We start from the raw sequence: 19,378 nt of genomic DNA, 5'->3' as shown, positions 1-19,378 counted from the left end.
TGGATATAGGCAGTGATAGAGAGAGAAGAGAAGAGCAGATAAGAGAAGAGAAGAAAAAAGAAAAGAAAACAACAACTATTATCATTTTAAAATTCAGGATATTTCATGAGTTTTACTCTTTAAACGACTCCAATCACCTCCACCTCGATAACCATCCTCGGCCCTTTGCCCTACACACAACTTTTCACCACTCACGCACCACATGGCCCTTTGGCGGCCACGGAGATGATCCTTCGCTGTAGGCACTCTGCACGCCTCCGCCCACACTCGTTGTTGTAGGAAGTTCGGTCGGTTCCACAAAAGGGAGTGTATGCTCCGTCGCACACCAGACGCTCGCACGAGCAGCGTGGGACACCGTTGCGCACGACGCACTCAGAGTTGTAAGTGCAATCACTGCGACATTCATCTGAGGTCAGGCAAGAGAGAACAGATTGATACAAAGATGGCAGTTACTAACATTACAATAGCACATCCCAGGTATTCATCTAATACCCGGCATGCAAATTCACTTAGAGTTTTAATAATGCATGGTCCTGAGCCTGTCCGCCATGTAGTAGGAGACGGAGTTTTGCATTCGCTTCTGCGTGTGTGTTTGTGTATCTGTGTGTCTGCACAGACCATAATGATTTTTTAACCATTTAAGCTTTTGTCATCAAATTTTCACCAAACCCTTATAAGAAGAACATGGAGATGTAATCTATTGTAATCAAAGGCAATGTGTGTTCGTTAGTCAGTCAGTGTGTGGATCTCCTCCATAACTCAAAAACCATGAAATCTAGCAGCCCCAAACTTGGAATGCGCACTCAAGGAACTTCAAAGGAGTGCATGAATGAAAACCAGGTGTTTGAACATAATTTAGGAGTGATCACAAAAAAAAAGCAAAATAGGCCTCACCAAAATGGCAGTGCGCCATCTTGTTCAGCCCTCTGTCACATCACTAGGTTCTTAAGCCGCCAATTTGTTTTGGCCTATTCAAACATGCCTTGCCTTGGAACCATGATTACCTCTCATGGACTATTAAAGCATATATTCAGGATTCAGATTTGAGGATCGGATCTCGTAGACTAAATAAGCATCGAAATCGGGAGTGAAACCTGAAAATTTAAAGAAATTAGTGATTCTGATAACCAAGTGTATTTATTTATTTGTTTAAGAAAGGCTGTCATCCCTCCTTCTGCTCTGTCATCTTGATTCATACCTACATAAGATAGAGTGGAGTCTATTGCACTGGGACCTGCGATACTTGTATGAAATCCAAAGATTTGAACCATCTGTTTTTAAAATTCCCTTTATATGACGGAACCAGATTGAGTCGATTTCAAGGTATTAAAGAAATGGGGATTGGTGGGTCAGATCTGCTGAACATTTCTGTCCATTTAAAAAAGAAGCAATCAGCTTTCTATTGCTTGCCAAGCCAGTTGTTCCTTATCAACTATTTCATTGGAGTGCTTGATTGCGTGTTTAAGCCGCTTGGTGAGCATTCAACAATCTGCTTGGTAATGAAACACACTGCAGTTTCACCATTCTCTTGCCTTTCCATTTGCTTTATTTGTCATTTTGCTTCGATATTTGTAATGACCTTGTTGCTCAACTTTGAGTGATATTCTTCGATGTTTTTTCTTTCGCATGGGAAGGGGTGGGGTGGGAGTCCTGGAGGAAGCAGAGGAGTGGGTGGGATGAGGGAGGGGAAGGGGTGTAATTTCCTTTTTTTTTTGTCGTTTTTGAAAATAAAATTAGAAATTAACATTTATGACAATGTTAAGGTTAAATAATGTTTAGGTTGTGTAATGTTAAATATTAAACGCGTCGAGTTCCGTTGTCTTGTGTTCCGCCGAGTTGCATCCCTTAAGGGAAGCCCATGTTATAATCACTGTTAAAATGGTACGGTGCTGTTTGAAAAAGACAGGTAGTTTGCTATCTGTTTGAACGGGATGTCCGGAGACGCCGGAGACGCCGGAGACAGTTACACATTTACAATTAATTTTATCCTTTTTTAATTAACTTGTTATTTTGTGCCTGTTGTTAAGTTTGCCAAACTCTTGTATTCTATGGTGGTGCCTTCTGTTCCCCTCCTCTTATGTTGCCTTCTCTTCTCCTCCCTTCACACTGCCATCCCCTCCACTCATGCCACTTTCCCTTTTCCTCATCTCGTGCTGCCTTACCTTCCCCTCTCCTCATGCTGCCTTCCCCTCTCCTCATGCTGCCTTCCCTTCCCCTCATGCTGCCTTCCCTTCCCCTCATGCTGCCTTCCCTTCCCCTCCCCTCACGCTGCTTTCCCCTCCCCTCATGCTACTTTCCCTTTTCCTCCTCTCATGCTGCATTCCCTTCCCCTCATGCCATTTTCCCTTTTCCTCCTCTCGTGCTGCCTTCCCTTCCCCTCCCCTCATGCTGCCTTCCCCTCATGCTGCCTTCCCTTCCCCTCATGCTGCCTTCCCTTCCCCTCATGCTGCCTTCCCTTCCCCTCATGCTAATTTCCCTTTTCCTCCTCTCATGCTGCTTTCCCTTCCCCGCATGCTACTTTCCCTTTTCCTCCTCTCACGCTGCCTTCCCTTCCCCTGATGCTACTTTCCCTTTTCCTCCTCTCACACTGCCTTCCCCTCCCCTCATGCTGCCTTCCCTTCCCCTCATACTGCCTTCCCTTCCCCTTCCCTCATGCTGCCTTCCCTTCCCCTCCCTTCATGCTACTTTCCCTTTTCCTCCTCTCATGCTGCCTTCCCTTCCCCTCATGCTGCCATCCCTTCTCCTCCTTAACATTGGGAGTTCAAGTTTTGTTGTGATTAATGTTGGGAGTTCAAACGAGAAGGCAGGCATTACCAAGCAGCTTGTAGAGAGCTCACCAAGTGGTTTAAGCACTCAAGCAAGCACTCCAATGAAACAGTTGACAAGGAATGGCTGATCTTGTGTTTGTAAGATGTCGAATAAATATCTATAAAGCTCAATTGACTTTTTGCTCCACCAAATAACAGCGAAACGGAGTTGAGTAAAAGGGTGAAAATTCTACAGATGCTGTGATAAATAACTTCCTCTGTCGGTTTGAATGTTTGAAAGAGAATAGACGTCTGGATCAATTTTTGAATTAAATTTAAATCCCGATTTTTATTTATTTATATATACTAGGGCATGCCCGTACTATATCTATATCTAAAATTATATCCCCCCCCTCTATTTACATGAAATGGTTTGGTCCAAAGCGAACGGCTTGCGAGTGGTGACAATCCCCCCCCTCTATTTACATGCAATGGTTTGGTCCAAAGCGAACGGCTTCCGGAGTTTGGTAAAGAAATCGCCATCGCGTGCACAAACGCGCAGGAAAGCGAATGAAACGCAAATTCGTTTTTATTAGTTGTAAAACATAGTTTAACGCCAACATAGTTTGCAAACGTGAAATAAATGAATACGCTCTCAAATGTGCCATCCGAGGCAGAGTGTGCCCGCCACGTTCGGCACACGCGATCGTTCGCTGCTCTCTGATTGGTTGAATCGTTTTTTGGACATAGCTCGGTAAGTAATTGTCCGATTAATATGAAACCTTGAAAAGGCACATCCTCGGGTCCCCAGCAATATACCTGGCAAGTTAAAAGTATATCGGACCCGTGGTTGTCGAGAAACAGCGGTCACAGACAAACGTACAGACAGACAGACAGAGATTACTGGAATTATAGATATATATATATATATATATATATATATATATATATATATATATATATATATATATATATATATATATATATATATATATATATATACATATATATATATATATATATAAACGCGAGTTGTCTGTGTGTGTCTGCGTTTTATTCAGAGATGGCTGAACGGATCTTCATCAAACTTTCAGAGGTTCATCAGTGAGTGCCTGGGAGTGTTTTAGGCAATAAATAAAAATTGAAAAAAAAAAAGTTCGTTTTTTTGGAGTTAAAAAAACAAAAAAACGCTCGATAGTGCCGCAGCCTTTTTAAATGAATGACAGCTATATACAAGTACACATTCGCGTACATAAATACAAAATGATTACCAGACATTTGAATACAAATAAATCAAACAATTCCGGAAGTGTACGAATTTGGTAGTACGGCTTCTTCTTCCTGATCGGCATCACACTTAACTCAGAAACGTGAGCCACATTCACTCAGAAACGTGAGCCACATTCACTCAGAAACGTCAGTCACTCCCCTTCCTCTCCTGCCTCCCCCTCCCCTCCCCTTCCCCCCTCCTCCCCTCCCCCCCCCCTCTTCCCACCCCTTCCTCCCTCATTCCCCCCCTCCCCTTTAAGATATAAATTCTCCGTAAAAGAGCTTCCACTTCTGACTGCTCCCCTTCCCCCCCTCCCCTCCCCTCCCCTCCCCTCCCCCTTCCCCCCTGTCCTCTCCCCCCCTCCCCTCCCCCTCCCCTCCCCCCGCCTGGCAATGCCGGGTACTAATGCAAGTTGAGTTATAAGGGACACATCACTGTCCAGCAGAAAGAAAGTAACTGTGTTTGTTGTCCCAAAATATGGCCCGGTTGAGTTTCTGGGCTGTTGGAGAGAAAGGAGTGACTTGGCTAAAAGGCGGAGCTTATGATGCTGGGGGAGAGGAGGGAAGGCGTGGCCTGCACAATGGGCATTTCATTCGCATGTAGTTTATATAGACTTTACAGTTCATGTAATTCATGTCGTCTCTGGACAATGCTTCATGCCAATCCCATGTTTCCTTGGGCAAGTGAAGAGTCAAATTACAAAATACACCATTTTATCCAACTTTAACTCAAAATTTATGTGAAGTGCATTTTGTACAGATAAATGTGGTAAACTCAAAGAGAATACAGTAGTTGCCTACCTTGGAAAGTACATGTCCCTGCGTGTAACCTAGCAATTGGAACCCCACGTGCCTCCGCCGTACGCACCAATGCACACTCTGATGCGTATGTGTGGCCATCATCTCCACACACTGGGCCGCTGGCAGGTGGGCAAGAGTCAGGAAGAGGCGTGAGCTGTGGGCTCCGAAGCAGCGGATCAACCCGGCAAGAATGGCCGACGTCTGAACGCCAAGGGGCACAGGGATCTGGGCGAAGAGGGAAATAATATGCTATTGTCTGTATGTTCAGTGAGTCTCTGAAGGACATTGGGTCATCTTGCATGTATAAACAGATGTAATAGTCAAACTGATACATTATTAAATCTCTCAATAATTTTTTACTTCACTTGGCACATAGTTCCGGAGAGCTTATGGGATGGCGCGTCGTCTGTCCGTCAGTCCGTAAGCACTTCCAACTTCTTCTCTGAAACCGCTGATGGGATTGTGACTAAACTTGGCAGAAATGATATTTGGTATGTTGTGACTCAAGCATTATATTTTATTATACTCTATATATATATATATACAATACTATACTATACTATTATATTATTATATACTAGTATATTATATTATACTCAAGTATCAAGTATATATATTTCACGGTATTAAAAAAAAAAAAAAAGGGTCTAAGGGAGTCTATTGGGGGTCAAAGTGGATCTAGATTTGATCCCCCAAAATAGGTCTTTGCTTTCTTCTCCGAAACTACACACAATATTTCAATGAAACTTGACCACAACCTTCACCACCCGTGACGTACCAGTTTGTTCGCAGCAAACCCCTATGGAGGGGATGGGGGTGGGGGGACCCAAAATAGGTATTTTTTTGTTTATTTAAAGTCTTATGATTATGTTATTATGATTCTACATGCTGCCCTGTCTCCAAGCAACCACTGAAATAGGTTTAAAATACCGTGGTACTGTTTAAAATACCTTTAGTCGGTGTAGTATACTGCTTTATTCTACCAGGTGAGCAGCGCCCAGTATTGAGCGGGCAATCGGGGGTATTGCCCCGATTATTACTTGCAAAATCGAAGATTTTTCAAGTATATTGGGTTTTTTTGCATACAGAGTCGAGGCTCGTGAAAGAGCTAACATTTATCAAACAAACAAATCAAGCAAACAAGCAAACAAAGTATATAAAAAGGGGAGCGGTCGACAAGATGGGGAGAGAAGGGGAGGAAGCACACAAACACAACATTTGAGAGCAGGGACATCTGAAGATGTGTGGGAGGGAGAGGGCCTGGGGGGGGGGGGGGGCAGGATAGGTATAAAACGCAAGGACACCAAGGACTTCCAGGAAAGAAGTCAGCACCTCAAAAAGTAGATTTGGCGTGAAATTAGCAGGGGTAGAAAAGATCAAGGTTTTGGATTGGGGAAGATAAAAGATGGTGGTGAACAGCCGTTTTAAAGACCTGGAGGGAGGAGTGGGATTGAAGAGAGTGAGGGAGTTTGTTCCAGAGGCGGGAGAAAAGAGGCATGAAGGAGTGAAGGTGAGCAGAGAGTCTTGATTTTGGCAGTTTAACCATAAGAGGGTTGCAGGCAGATCTTGTGCGACCTGCAGGAATATTTGGGGGACAGAGCCCAGAGAGAGCTGGGGGGGGGGGGGGGCAAGGCCAGAGAGGAGTCGGTAGAAGACGGAAAGACCACCAACCTGCCTGCGGTGAGTAAGTGAAATGCCCTCGGAGATAGCGTCATCGCGGGAGATTCCAATGATTCTGAATGCTTTGGTTTCAACAGCGTGAAGACGAGCTAGGTGTGAGGCAGGAGCACCAGCCCAGAGGGGAAAGCAGTACTCCAATGAGCTGCGGATGAAAGCCTTGTATGTGGTGAGGAGCTCAGGTGTGCCAAGGAAGGACTTCGCACGACGGAGGATGCCCAGTCGGCGACTGGCTTTGCAGGCCAGCTTGGAAATGTGGTTTTCCCAGGAAAGATCATGGCAGTTAGTGAGACCCAAAAGCTTGAGTGACAGAATTTCTTGGAGAGGATTATTCAGAAAGTAGATGGGAGGGTTGTCCAGTCGGTCTTTTCGGAGAGACATCGGAAGAGTGTGAGATTTGTCAGGATTGAAAGACGTGTTCCACTTCTTTGCACAGTCTGTGATTTTGTCCAGGTCTGCAGAGAGTGAGGAGGCTGCAGACTGCCGATCTGAGGGATGAGGAATGGAGCGGCAGAGAGTGGAGTCATCAGCAAAGAGATAGAGAGGATTTTCAAGAGAGTCAGAGAGATCATTGATGAAGACCAGAAAAAGCACAGGGCCCAGAACACTGCATTGGGGAACTCCAGCCTGAACAGGAAGAGGAGATGAGAGAAACCCATTCAGGGCCACACGTTGACGACGACTAGAGAGGAAGTCCGCCAGCCATGCATGGAGATTTCCATGGATACCAAAGGAGGAGAGTTTGGTGAGCAGAGCGGGGTGCCAGACCGTATCAAAGGCACGTGATATGTCGAGGGAGACAGCTCTAATTTCCTGTTTGGCATTGAGGACCTCCATCCATTGTTGAGACAGCAGAAGCAGCATGTCCAGAGTAGAGTGACCTGGTCTGAAACCAAATTGATGATCAGAGATCAAGCCATTGGAGAAGAGGAAAGATTTCATATCCGAAGCAATGATGGATTCCATGACTTTGCTGATAATAATTGGGAGAAGGCTGATTGGTCTGTAGTTGCTGGGATCTGTTTTTGCACCTTTTTTGTGCAAAGCGGTGATGTTGGCTGATTTCCAAGCAGATGGCAGTTGATCTTGAGCAACCTCCTGACCCCCTCCATCCGGACCAAATTCAGATCCTGGGGGGACAGGGCCTTCTCCATCGCTGCTCCCACCCTCTGGAACTCACTACCTCACACCATCAGAGACTCCTCCTCACTCACCACATTCAAAACATCACTAAAGACCCACCTGTTCAACACTGCATTCAACATTCAACCCACAGCATTTAACCCCTGACTATCACTTCTCCTTCTCCCTCCTTTTGCTTTAAATATTTCCCTATTGATTCTTGTCTTTTTGCAATTGTGGTTTTCATGTATTGTTATGCATTATGTTTTCCACTCTGTCAAAGCGCCTTTGGGCTACTTGAAAAGCGCTATACAAAATAAATGAATTATTATTATTATTATTAAGAGAACAGAGAGAGGGAGTGAAAGAGCAGAAGAACAGGATTTTAGGACCCATGGGCTGATGCCGTCAGGTCCAGTTGCAGAATCAGAGTCGAGGGTGGACAGAAACTTTTCCACCTTGTCAGGAGGAAAGGACACAGAGTCCAGGATCAGCTGGGTACGACTGGGTATGGTGGGTACAGAGAGGGATGGGTTTGGGACACAAGATTTAGAGGCAAACACAGAGTTGAGGCATTAAGCTTTTTCACGTGTGGAGTCAGCTGTGTAGCCGTTTGAGGTAAGGGAGGGGATGGAGGGGGAACAAACACCAGAAACAGATTTGACCAGACGCCACCAGGATTTGGAAGAGGGAGACAGATAAGAGAGTTCGGTCTTGAGAACAGAGATATTGTTTCCTGGCTCTCCTGAGGGTGGACACACACTTGTTTAGGGCTTTGTGAAAAGAAATGACATTTCCTCCCGTTGGATTTGCTTTCCAGGAGACGAAGGCAAGTTGTTTCTGGGCAACAGCCTCACCACAAGATTCCGTGTACCATGGACGGGAGGAAGGGTATGACAACTGAAGATGAGATGGGATAAATCTGTGCATGAGAGAGAGCAATTTACTTTGGCAGAATTCCCAGGATGAGTTGATGTCAGAGGTGGTAGAGATGGGAGACCAGTCCAGATGATTGATGGCTGCTTGAAGACCATGCCAATTGGCCTGAGTGAAATGCCAGACTCGTCGACACTGAGCAGGCTCCCTGAGAATGGTCAGAGAGATGTCCACTTTAACAAGCACATGATCAGATGAGCCGATTGGAGCAGAAGAAGAGCAGCAGACATTTTCAGGCAAGTTAGTCATAACCAAGTCCAGAAGAGAAGATGCTCCGTTGACTGAGATCCGGGTCGGGAAATTGACAGATTGTGTCAGTCCCAGTGAGTCGCAGAAGTCCTTTGCTGAGGAGCCATGGCTGGTGAGAGAGGTAGCCACACCCAGCCAACTGGCATGGTGACAATTGAAATCACCACATATGAGGAAGAGAGAGTTGGGATGAGTAGATAGAAGTTGGTCCATATTATCAGACAGCGAGATGTAGATGGAGTCATCACTGTTTGGTGGACAGTACAACACACATATGACCAAGAGGTGGGAGCGAAGGGGAAGCCGTAGCCAGAGGTATTCCTGGGGTTGAGGTGGAGAGAGTGCAGTGCAGGGCGAGTGAGGAAGAGAGTTTTTGATAAAGATAGCAACCCCACCTCCAGGACGAGGCTCAGGTCTATCATACCGGAGGAGGGAGTAACCCGGGAGAGATACTAAGGAATCAGAGACATCATGAAGGAGGAAAGTTTCTGTTAAGCAGATCACGTCTGGTTTGTCAGAAGCAACCTGCATGGAGAGATCAGTCAAGTTTGAGCGAAGGCCCCAGATGTTTGAGGTCCATACCGTTAATGAAGAGGAAGGGGGAGCATCGGATACAGAACAGGGGGGGGGGGGAGGAGGGGTAGGGTAAGATGTGGACGAGGTGGAAGAAAGGTGGAAGAGGTGGAAGAAGTTGGTTGCGTTTGTGGTTCTGTCTGTCTGTCTGTTTGTCTGTTTTTGTCACCGGCCTACAGGTCACAATTTTCAACCGATCTTTACGAAACTTCACCAAATGGTAGTGTTGGTCAAAAGCAAGAAGCCTATTGTTTTTTGGGTCAAAAGGTCAAAAGGTCAACATAGGCCAAAGGTCACCAACATTGCTAAATTTCTAAAATCCTCAATTTTCATCCGATTGACTTGAAATTTGAAGGGGACTTGCATATCTGGTCACTGAATTCAACCACCAAGTATTCTTGAGGTCAAAAGGTCAAAGTTCAACTCAAGGTCAACCTTCCAAAATCATTTTTCATCTGAAAAATCATCACTTTTCTTCCTATTGACCCGAGTTTTGATCAAGATTGTCAATTTTAATCTTGATGAAATGGACAATTTGCTGTATCAATGGAATTTTTTTCTTGGGGGATGGGGGGGGCGGATTATCCAAGTATCGTGCTCCGCATGACGTCTTCTTGTTTGTCTGTCTGTTTGTTTGTCACCGGCCTACAGGTCACAATTCTAAACCGATCGCACGAAACTTCAACAAGCTGTATAGGTCGGCCCAATTGAGAAGCCTATTGTTTTTGGGGTCAAAATGTCAAAAGGTCAACATCGGCCAAAGGTCATCAACTTTGCCGAATTTCTAAAATCCTCAATTTTCATCCGATTGACTTGAAATTTGAAGAGGACTTGCATATCTGGTCACTGAATTCAACCACCAAGTATATTTGAGGTCAACATAGGCCGAATTTCCAAAATCCTCAATTTTCATCTGATTGACTTGAAATTTGAAGAGGACTTGCATATCTGGTCACTGAATTCAACCACCAAGTATTTTTGAGGTCAACATAGGCCAAAAGGTCAACATAGGCCAAAAGGTAAACATAGGCCAAATTTCAAAAATCCTCAATTTTGATCCGATTGACTTGAAATTTGAAAAGGACTTGCATATCTGGTCACTGAATTCAACCACAAATTATATTTTAAGTAAACATAGGCCAAAATGTCAACATAGGCTGAATTTCTAAAATCACCAATTTTCATTTGATTGACTTGAAATTCTAAGAGGATTTACACATATGGTCACTGAATTCAACCACCAACTATTTTACAGGTCAATAAAGGCCAAAAGGTCAACATAGGCCAAGTTTTTAAAATCCTCAATTTTCATCCGATTGACTTGAAAATTGAACAGCATTTGCACATTGAGTCACTAAATATGGAAACGAACTATTTTTGAGGTCAAAAGGTCAAAGGTCAACTCAAGGTCAACCTTCCAAAATCATCATTTTTCATCTGAAAAATCGTCACTTTTCTTCCTATTGACCCGAGCTTCGATCAAGATTGTCAATTTTAATCTTGATGAAATGCACAATTTGCTGTATAAATGGAATTTTTTTTTCTTGGGGGTGGGGGGCGGATTTTGCAAGTATCGTGCTCCACATGACGTCTTCTTGTTTTATAATTTGCTAAGTTAGGCCACAGACCATTGCCAAGTTGTTCTAAAACCTCTATTACAGCTCACAGTGTCTCCTTTTACTGACGTTACCAAGTCGAAGGTGTCCATTCAGTTGGGTTAACGATAATCCAGACAGTTACATATGATGTTGAGCAATTCAATAGAGACTCAAAATGGCCACCTGAAAACTGCATGCTCACCGCAAGGACCGTTAAACTTCTTCTGGACGTTTACGTGCTGGGAGCAGGAGTAGAGGTTCAGCTCGCACTCGCTTGCGTAGTCTCGGCCGTCGCTGCCGCACACTGGTGTGGTCCCGGGTGGAGAGCGCACGCACGAGCGGGGACACACACACTTTGCGGACAGTCGGTCAGAGGAGGATATGCAGATGCTTCCAAAACTGCAAGTTGTGTTTTTGCAGGGGTCGCGAAAACCTGCAGCAAAAAAACAAAAGAGTCATTGTTGTGTAGTGCAGTTCAATTTCACCACTTCCTTCGGTTTTTTTTCCTTCACAAACACATCTTCTTCCTCTCTCTTAGATGGTGCGTTGACATAATATTGCTCGGGATGGTGACTGTGTGCAGGTGCTGCAGTGCCACCTGCAGTTTGCATTTTAAATGGCGAGCTTGGCCTACACAAGTATACAAACCATATAGGGATTCCGAACAACCTTCTGTAACAAGGGAAGGGTATAAGATTCAACCCCAACTTGTCGACCCGCACCACGGGGTCAAGCAGACCAGGTGTGGAATACAGATTATCACACCTTGAAGGTCATTCAGGAGCCAGCTGGGTTTTTACTAACAATCCTACAATAATGTGGAAATACTCCAGAGACTCATTGAAGAAACTTTTGTCTTTTGCACTTATGGATTTTACTCCCTTGTTTACATTGGGAAAAGGACTAACTCATCTGTGAATAAGAGGATCTGACTTGGCACAATTGTTCTCTCCGCTACCAAAGGTGGATGGAGGTTATGTATTCACCCCTGTCTGTTTGTTTGTTTGTTTGTTTGTTTGTGAACAAAATATCTCAAAAAGTTGTGGACGGATTCGGACGAAATTTGGCAGAGATGTAGCGTATGTGACAAGGACAAAATTACTAGATTTTGGTGAAGATCAGGATTCGGATCCAGCGACTATAAATTTTTAAGTGATTATTCACCATTGGGAAATCGGATCAAAAACTATACATTGTGGGATATCTCAAAACGTTATGGATGGATTTGGACAAAACTTTGTGGACAGGTTGGGTGTCTGACAAGAACAAATAGATTCGATTTTGGTGAAGATCTGAATATGCATTCGGATATGAAGATTATTTAATTTTTTAAGTGATTCTTCACCATTGGGAGATAGGGCCAAAAACGATAAATAGCAGGATATCTCAAAAAATTATGGATGGATTTGGACGAAACTTGATGGACAGGTTTGGTGTGTGTGACAAGGAAAAATCGATTCAATTTTGGTGAAGATCTGAATATGGATTCGGATATGAGAATTATTTAAATTTTTAGGTGATTCTTCACCATTGGGAGATGGGGCCAAAAACTATACATTGTGGGATATCTCAAAACGTTATGGATGGATTTGGACAAAACTTTGTGGACAGGTTGGGTGTCTGACAAGAACAAATAGATTCGATTTTGGTGAAGATCTGAATATGCATTCGGATATGAAGATTATTTAATTTTTTAAGTGATTCTTCACCATTGGGAGATAGGGCCAAAAACGATAAATAGCAGGATATCTCAAAAAATTATGGATGGATTTGGACGAAACTTGATGGACAGGTTTGGTGTGTGTGACAAGGAAAAATCGATTCAATTTTGGTGAAGATCTGAACATGGATTCGGATATGAGAATTATTTAAATTTTTAGGTGATTCTTCACCATTGGGAGATGGGGCCAAAAACTATACATTGTGGGATATCTCAAAAGTTATGGATGGATTTGGACGAAACTAGGTGAACAGGTTGTGTCTTTGACAAGGAATAATCGATTCGATTTTGGTGAAGATCTGAATATGGATTTGGATGTGAGAATTATTTAAATTTTTAAGTGATTCTTCTCCATTGAGTGATATGGCCAACCAGGCAGAGGTATGCTCTCTACTGAGCGCCGTTCTAGTTATGAACTGTGGCGACCTTTTCTACCCCCAACACCAATATGGCAGGTGGCTATTTGAGAAGGGCCTGCATAAGAACAAAGAAAGAGTCGATTTAAAGGACGTAGAGGTAGCTCACCGCAGGCCGTGTAGGCTAGAACAAGTATCCGGCGCTGGAGGCGACACTGAGCCCGTTCTAGTTCGCATGCACTTGAATAGGTAACCCGGTCGGAGCCACACACGGGTGCCACTTGAGGGGGACACGCTGGCGTCTTGCACACGCATCGTCCGCGTTGCGCCCAGTTCAGGGGGTTGTTCTCACAGACGGCACCAAATCCACAGAGGACGTGGCGGCAGCCTGCGGAATCCACAAACATACATATTGCTGCTCTGATATTCACAAAATCCCTTTTTTAATCATTCGCTTCCCATTCCTAATTCATTCTCATTCCCAACCTTTCCTTCCCAGATTTCTCTCCTTTCTCTTTTCATCCGCAAGCGTCCTCAAATTTATGGATGCTGCCTTTAGGAATGCAAGTCATAAAGGTGGAACATGCAATATTGATTTTGCTAGTATAATAAATTAGGCCATGCTCCAAGCTCCATGGCAGTCACATGATAATTGCATCACTTTCAGAGGAGATTGGCATTCCAGCTACAATCAGTTGCCCTTACCCATTATGTTAACGTTACTGCAGCAAGAATTCCTTTACAATGGCCTTCCCAGCTCAGACATAACAATAAAAGCCCAATCAATTTGCTTGAATTGAAGAAAGGAACAAAATGTCTGGCCGGGGGCTAATAAGCTTCTGAGGTCCAAGATGAACTAAACATAGTTGTGGTTCAGAGGTCAAAGTAATTGCCATTGAAAGGGGAAATTGAGGGCAAGAAGTCACATGGAGAAAGATTGTCCCTGTCCAAGTTATCTTTAGTCATTCCTTAATTTAAAAACTGTAATTAGTAACTGCCAGTCACTGCAGGCCCGTGGACCAAATGTTGCCAAACTTGTTGAATGGAACTTTACTCACCGTTTAAACTAGTAGAGACAGGATGTGCCGCCAACAATGGATGATCTGTAGAAAACAAAAGAGAAAACACAAAAATTTACAATAAAATACATCGCTTTGCATGACGTCATGCATGGGGTGTTCATGACGTCACATCATTCAAACACATTCGAGTATTGCTTCTGGAATATTTTTGTCGTTGAATTAAATGGTCACCCGCAATGAATGAAAGTTGTCCAACAATTTATAAAATTGCTTCCAAATCGCAAGCGATCGTTCGTGAGAATAATCCATTGATAAAGTGAATATTGTTTCTTTTTCAAAAATGCAGATTCAAACAGTGCTTCCTGTGACTGAGAGTAAACTTCGTGCGTCACATGCTGGGGCAGATCGGTGGACATTCGTTGTGTGCCAGGGCATCGTTTGCCTCACCGCAAGAATGCCACGGAACAGGCTCGAATACCACAGGTACAAAAGGCCACTGTGTCCAGGCAAGGAGAGAGTTGGACGAAAGCGACAGGTGTGCAGGAATTGCAGGAGAAATTCGGTGGCCGAAGGCCCACGTCCTATTACATTAGAGCGGTGACTTGACATCAACAAGAGCATGCAGTGCGCAGTCAATTCATTACACTTCCCATGGACGTCCCTCCCATTCATCTCTTGCTCAATCTGCTCAATGGATGGGAGTGCTGATTAGAAAGCCCTTCCCGCTATTTGGCTCGCTCTGTGATTACTAAAATTGAGTTTGGAGGTAAAAATGTTTCATAGACCTGACTCCTTTTCTGCCTCGGTGTCCAATCAATACATTCTTCCACCCGTTATTTGCTTCAATGGATGGGCAAATGGTCCATTGAAAGGCCGCGGGAGTGGCTGGCACACACAGCGGGAATATTTACATTTCAACGAGTGATTTTGAATGCAGAGAGTCAGGATTGTGTTGGATTTTTTTTCCAAGTTCATTAGGATGCCAGACATGTCAACTTTAGTAGGCCGTCCCTGCACAGCACGAGACGGGGTTTTGTAATCACTTCTGTGCGTCTCTGTGTGTGTGTGCGTCTGTCCGGACCATAACTTTTTACCATTTGAGCTATTGTCATTTTACCAGAAGGCAAATTTACTTTATAATGATAGTATGGAGAAGGCAAATTAATAATTTTATCAAAAGGTCAAAAGGTTAAATGTCGGCATCACATAAAATAATAATTTTTCATCCAATTCACATGAAATTTTAATTTACCATTTGAGTGTTGCCATCAAACTTTCAACAAAGCTGTATTCTGATAGTATGGAGAAGACAAAATCACAATTTTGTCAAAAGGTTAAAGGTCGGCATCACATAAAAGAATAAATTTTCATCCAATTGACCTGAAATTTAAATTTACCATTTGAGTTTTGCCATCAAACTTTCAACAAAGCGGTATTCTGATAGTATGGAGAAGACAAAATCACAATTTTGTCAAAAGGTCAAAAGGTTAAAGGTCAGCGTCACATAAAATAATCAATTTACCCTTGCGTGGACCTGGAGCGGACCTCTTTGCTGTGCCCTGCCGAACCTTCCAGCCCTGTTGTCCCACCTGGACCTTCTCCTTCTTCCAGTGATTCCTGCCTGCTATTCCCCTTTCGTGTAAGTCTGTGTTTGTTCTGTCTGGGCGTTGATAATTAAGACTGTTTTAAGGTTTGCCCTGTGTATCTGCTTTTTCTTCTGTATATTACTTGCGTCCCTCCTCTTCCTTTGGTTTCGTGTACATAATTAATAAATATCTGTTATTCCTTACTTTGGCTTCTTCTTTCCCCCGATCGCTTTAGTCCCTTCTTTCAATTGAGTACCTGTGGCACGATTCGGCCAACGCTCGGAATCGGGTATAGTCAATTGATAACGGCTCGAACCGCGGATTGCTAAACCGCTCGGCAAATACCATCTTGTCCGTGGTTCGAGCGGTACTTGTCTCCCTGTTTTGCGGAGGGATTGGTAAAGGTAGTCGGGAGAACACCTTGACCAATAACCCTGATCAATTCCACCCCGCAAAAGAGCGTTACAGGTACCAGGACCAGAGACGGCCAGCTTAACAGGCCAAGGGGATTAACCCCCCCTTGCTAAGGGGAGTGCCGTCTCTCAGATCCATAACAATATATATTTTTACATATATATGTACATATATATACACAAAGAATTAAGTTAAGCACCCCCCCCGTTTTTTTACAATCTCGCACATTACAAGTTTGTTGTCGTCAAAACAGTGTAATATACCCATGATATTGCTATATTTTCTGGAGAAGTGATATTATGGTCACATAAAAACATAACAATCATGCCGTTTTCAATATTTTATTCTGAATAATTTAAGGTGAAATTTTTTGGGAATTTTAGGCATATTTTCACCTCAATTTAAGTATGGAGCTATAGGTCCATCACGGACAGTGTGGATGACGTTTATGTTTTCTAACGTACAGTCATTGTTCTGAGAAGACCTCTAGCGATCTTTGCGTCAATAACGTGTGTCGGACCCACGTGATCGGATCACTGACTCAACCAATCACTTTTTTTCACTTTGATCACTCAATTTCATCAATGGATAATTGCTAATGTCATACCAATCATTATTTGATCTCACATACCTTAGAATATATGCCAATGTATACATATACACAAAGAATATATATTAGGGGGTGCTTACCTTAATTCGTTGTGTAGGGGTGCTTAACTTAATTCTTTGTGTATATGTACATATATATATATATATATATATATATATATATATATATATTGTTGTGAATATGAGAATGGTTTTTTTTATTTTGTGGTGGTGGTAAAATGTTGTAAAAGGTTGTTGTAAAAGGTTGTTGTAAAATATCACCCCTCCTCCCTCCGTTGTGGTTGTATAAAGGTCAAAGGGCGTTCCCGTAGTTAGTCCATAAAAAACATACATGCAGGACACGATATATCTTTTCTTTTGATAGTTATCTCTTATTCTGTGTTTTAGGATAAGGCTGTGTCTCCCATTAATTAAAAGTACTCCATTGCACCAGTGAAAGAGAATAGACCCCCTTTCCTTCCCATCCCCAAAAATCTCCCTTTCCATCCCCTCCAAAACCTCCAATGACCTCATATTACATCCCCCTCTCGTCATTGGCGAGCCTCGATTGCCCATATTACCTCCCCTCCAATAACCACCATTGACCACGAGGCTCGGGTCGGAGAAGAAAGGCGTGTCTCCACCTCGTCAGAGGAGGGGAGGGGCGCGCCCGCCCGTCGTCGTCCGGGGTGGAGCCCGAGGGTCGTGCGACCAGCCAGGGCCGAGGTGAGCGCCCCGATGGGCGTGTCCAAAGCGCCGGGGGCGTGATCGCTGGGGGCGCTATAAAAGGGCGCAACCGGAAGTGGAAGAAAAGAAGAAGAAAGAGAGATGCACTCTGGGTTGGAAAAAGAAGGGTTGTGAAGAGAGGAGGAGTTGGTTGCAAGGAGTTGGTCACAGTCGGTTGCCAGAGAGAGGAGTCGGTGGTGAGAAGTGAGAGAAGCAAGAAAGAGTTGAGGGTTGAGGGACCAGACCAGTGAGACAAGTCCTGGGAACGCAGCGGACGGAAGCCGCCGCAGCCGCGCCACCCCACCGCCAAAGGGGGCCTAAACGGCGGTTCGGAGCAGGGCCGAAACGGAACGGCGGCTGCTGAACGCGCCGGTTGTGCTGCAAGACCCCCCCTTGGACCTTTCCTCTCCCGCCAGCCATCCACCTTCTGCCATCCCTGGCATTCCCCGTGTGAGTCGTCTTTGTTTGTTCTGTCCTGGGTAATAAGTTAAGTCTGTAGATAAGCTAAATTTGCACTGTGTCACCTGCGTCTTGTACTTGTAAATAAACTGAATTGCTTTTTGTTGCTTGTGTGTAAATAGTAGGAATAAATGTGGTAGTATTTCAAACCTTTTTTTGTCTCCGTTTTCCTCTTGCATTGCGTCGCTTTTGTCTTTTCCCTCATTGAGCAGCTAGGGTGCGATACAACCAACGTTCGGGTGGAATCGGGTGAGTTTTGTTAGGTCGCGGTTTTAAACCACCGCTCGGTCTATAACATCCAAACCGCGATCTATAACAATATATATATATATATATATATATATATATATATATATATATATATATATATATATATATTGTTACGGATTTGTCACTTCCGTCGTTGTGGTTTTCATCCACTGTAAGCATTTTTGTTCCATGTACTATTATTGTTATCATTTAAGTGAAATGGAGATAACTGTTTTCAAAAGGTAAAAAATTAGTGTTTTAAAATAAACCGGAAACCGGATCGGGAGAAACCGGAAGAAGCCGGGAAAGAAAAAAGGCGGAGCAAGTGAGGTCGGGAAGAAAAGCCGAGCTTCTTTGAGGTCTCGAGGAGACGCTGGCAAACGGGGGTCACGAGCGAACTTTGGGTTTCCTGAGAAAGGGATTCCTGTGACAGAGTGGTTATCGCTGTGACAGATAAACCTGCGTGCCGGGTTTTGCGGTCGATTCCGAAGAGAATCGTTGGAGAGCAGGTACGCCTCCAGTATGGGCCCGCTTGCCATTTCGCCTCGCTCCCGCCATTTCGCATCGCTCCAGCCTTTTCACCTCGCTCCAGCCATTTCACCGCACCCAGCCGTTAGCCTGGTTTGCGAGTGTAACGTGGATTTCGATTGGGAATTTGTGGTTCCCCGTTTGGGAGCCGCTGAACGTTCATACCCGAAGGTGTGATTTCCCAGTCGCCTTTTGGGTGCACCTTTGCGCCTCTTTGGCAGCGTTGACTGTCAGCCGACTTGGATTCTGGTCTCGATTCGACATTGTTCTTGCGATCACCGGAGCGTGGATCGACTTTGGCTTGGTGCCAGGACATTGACTTTGGGAATGTTATTTTCGCTCACTTGGAGCACAATGAGTTATTGAATAAGAAACTGATGGTACCATCATAGGAATTATATGATATTTTTGTGGTGCAATTGAAACATATTGTACTTGTGCTGTTATACTTGTGTGACCTTAATACAATACTTGTTTTTGGTAACAATTGGTTGGTGTGGTTTCACCATTGGTCATTGACATACATTATAACACATCTTTCTGCCGTGACTCCTTTCGGGGCTCGGAGGTACACCATGACCGGGGTTTTGGGAGGAGCACGTAACAGAAATTGGGGGCTTCGTCCGGGATTGAATCCCCTAACATTCCCAAAATTCCGAAATTTGGAATTTTCTAACATTCCCAAATTTTTCTAAAAATTTGAAAAATTTTGTGTGAAGGTTAACAAATGCTAACTAATAGTCACCATGGTGTTTGAC

The 19,378-nt window shown here is 44.0% G+C and overlaps 1 protein-coding gene across 3 annotated transcripts in view; it reads right to left on the bottom strand.

Moving 5' to 3' along the window:
• The window catches only part of AGRN (agrin), a 185,352-nt gene that overhangs the window by 138,768 nt on the left and 27,206 nt on the right, over positions 1 to 19,378 (bottom strand). For all 3 annotated transcript variants that reach the window (XM_068118853.2, XM_068118854.2, XM_068118855.2), the window contains exons 3-7: positions 14,107 to 14,151; positions 13,218 to 13,436; positions 11,175 to 11,405; positions 4,818 to 5,042; positions 200 to 406 (exon numbers count right to left, since the gene is read on the bottom strand). In XM_068118853.2, the coding sequence (XP_067974954.2) occupies positions 200 to 406; positions 4,818 to 5,042; positions 11,175 to 11,405; positions 13,218 to 13,436; positions 14,107 to 14,151 (927 nt within the window). The remainder of the gene's footprint in view (positions 1 to 199; positions 407 to 4,817; positions 5,043 to 11,174; positions 11,406 to 13,217; positions 13,437 to 14,106; positions 14,152 to 19,378) is intronic.

This window comes from Myxine glutinosa, chromosome 6, assembly GCF_964187855.1.
Source record: "Myxine glutinosa chromosome 6, kmMyxGlut1.1, whole genome shotgun sequence".
Taxonomy (NCBI): Eukaryota; Metazoa; Chordata; class Myxini; order Myxiniformes; family Myxinidae; genus Myxine; species Myxine glutinosa.
Note: the sequence above shows the minus strand (reverse complement) of the source record. Positions and strands in the feature narration are given on the sequence as shown.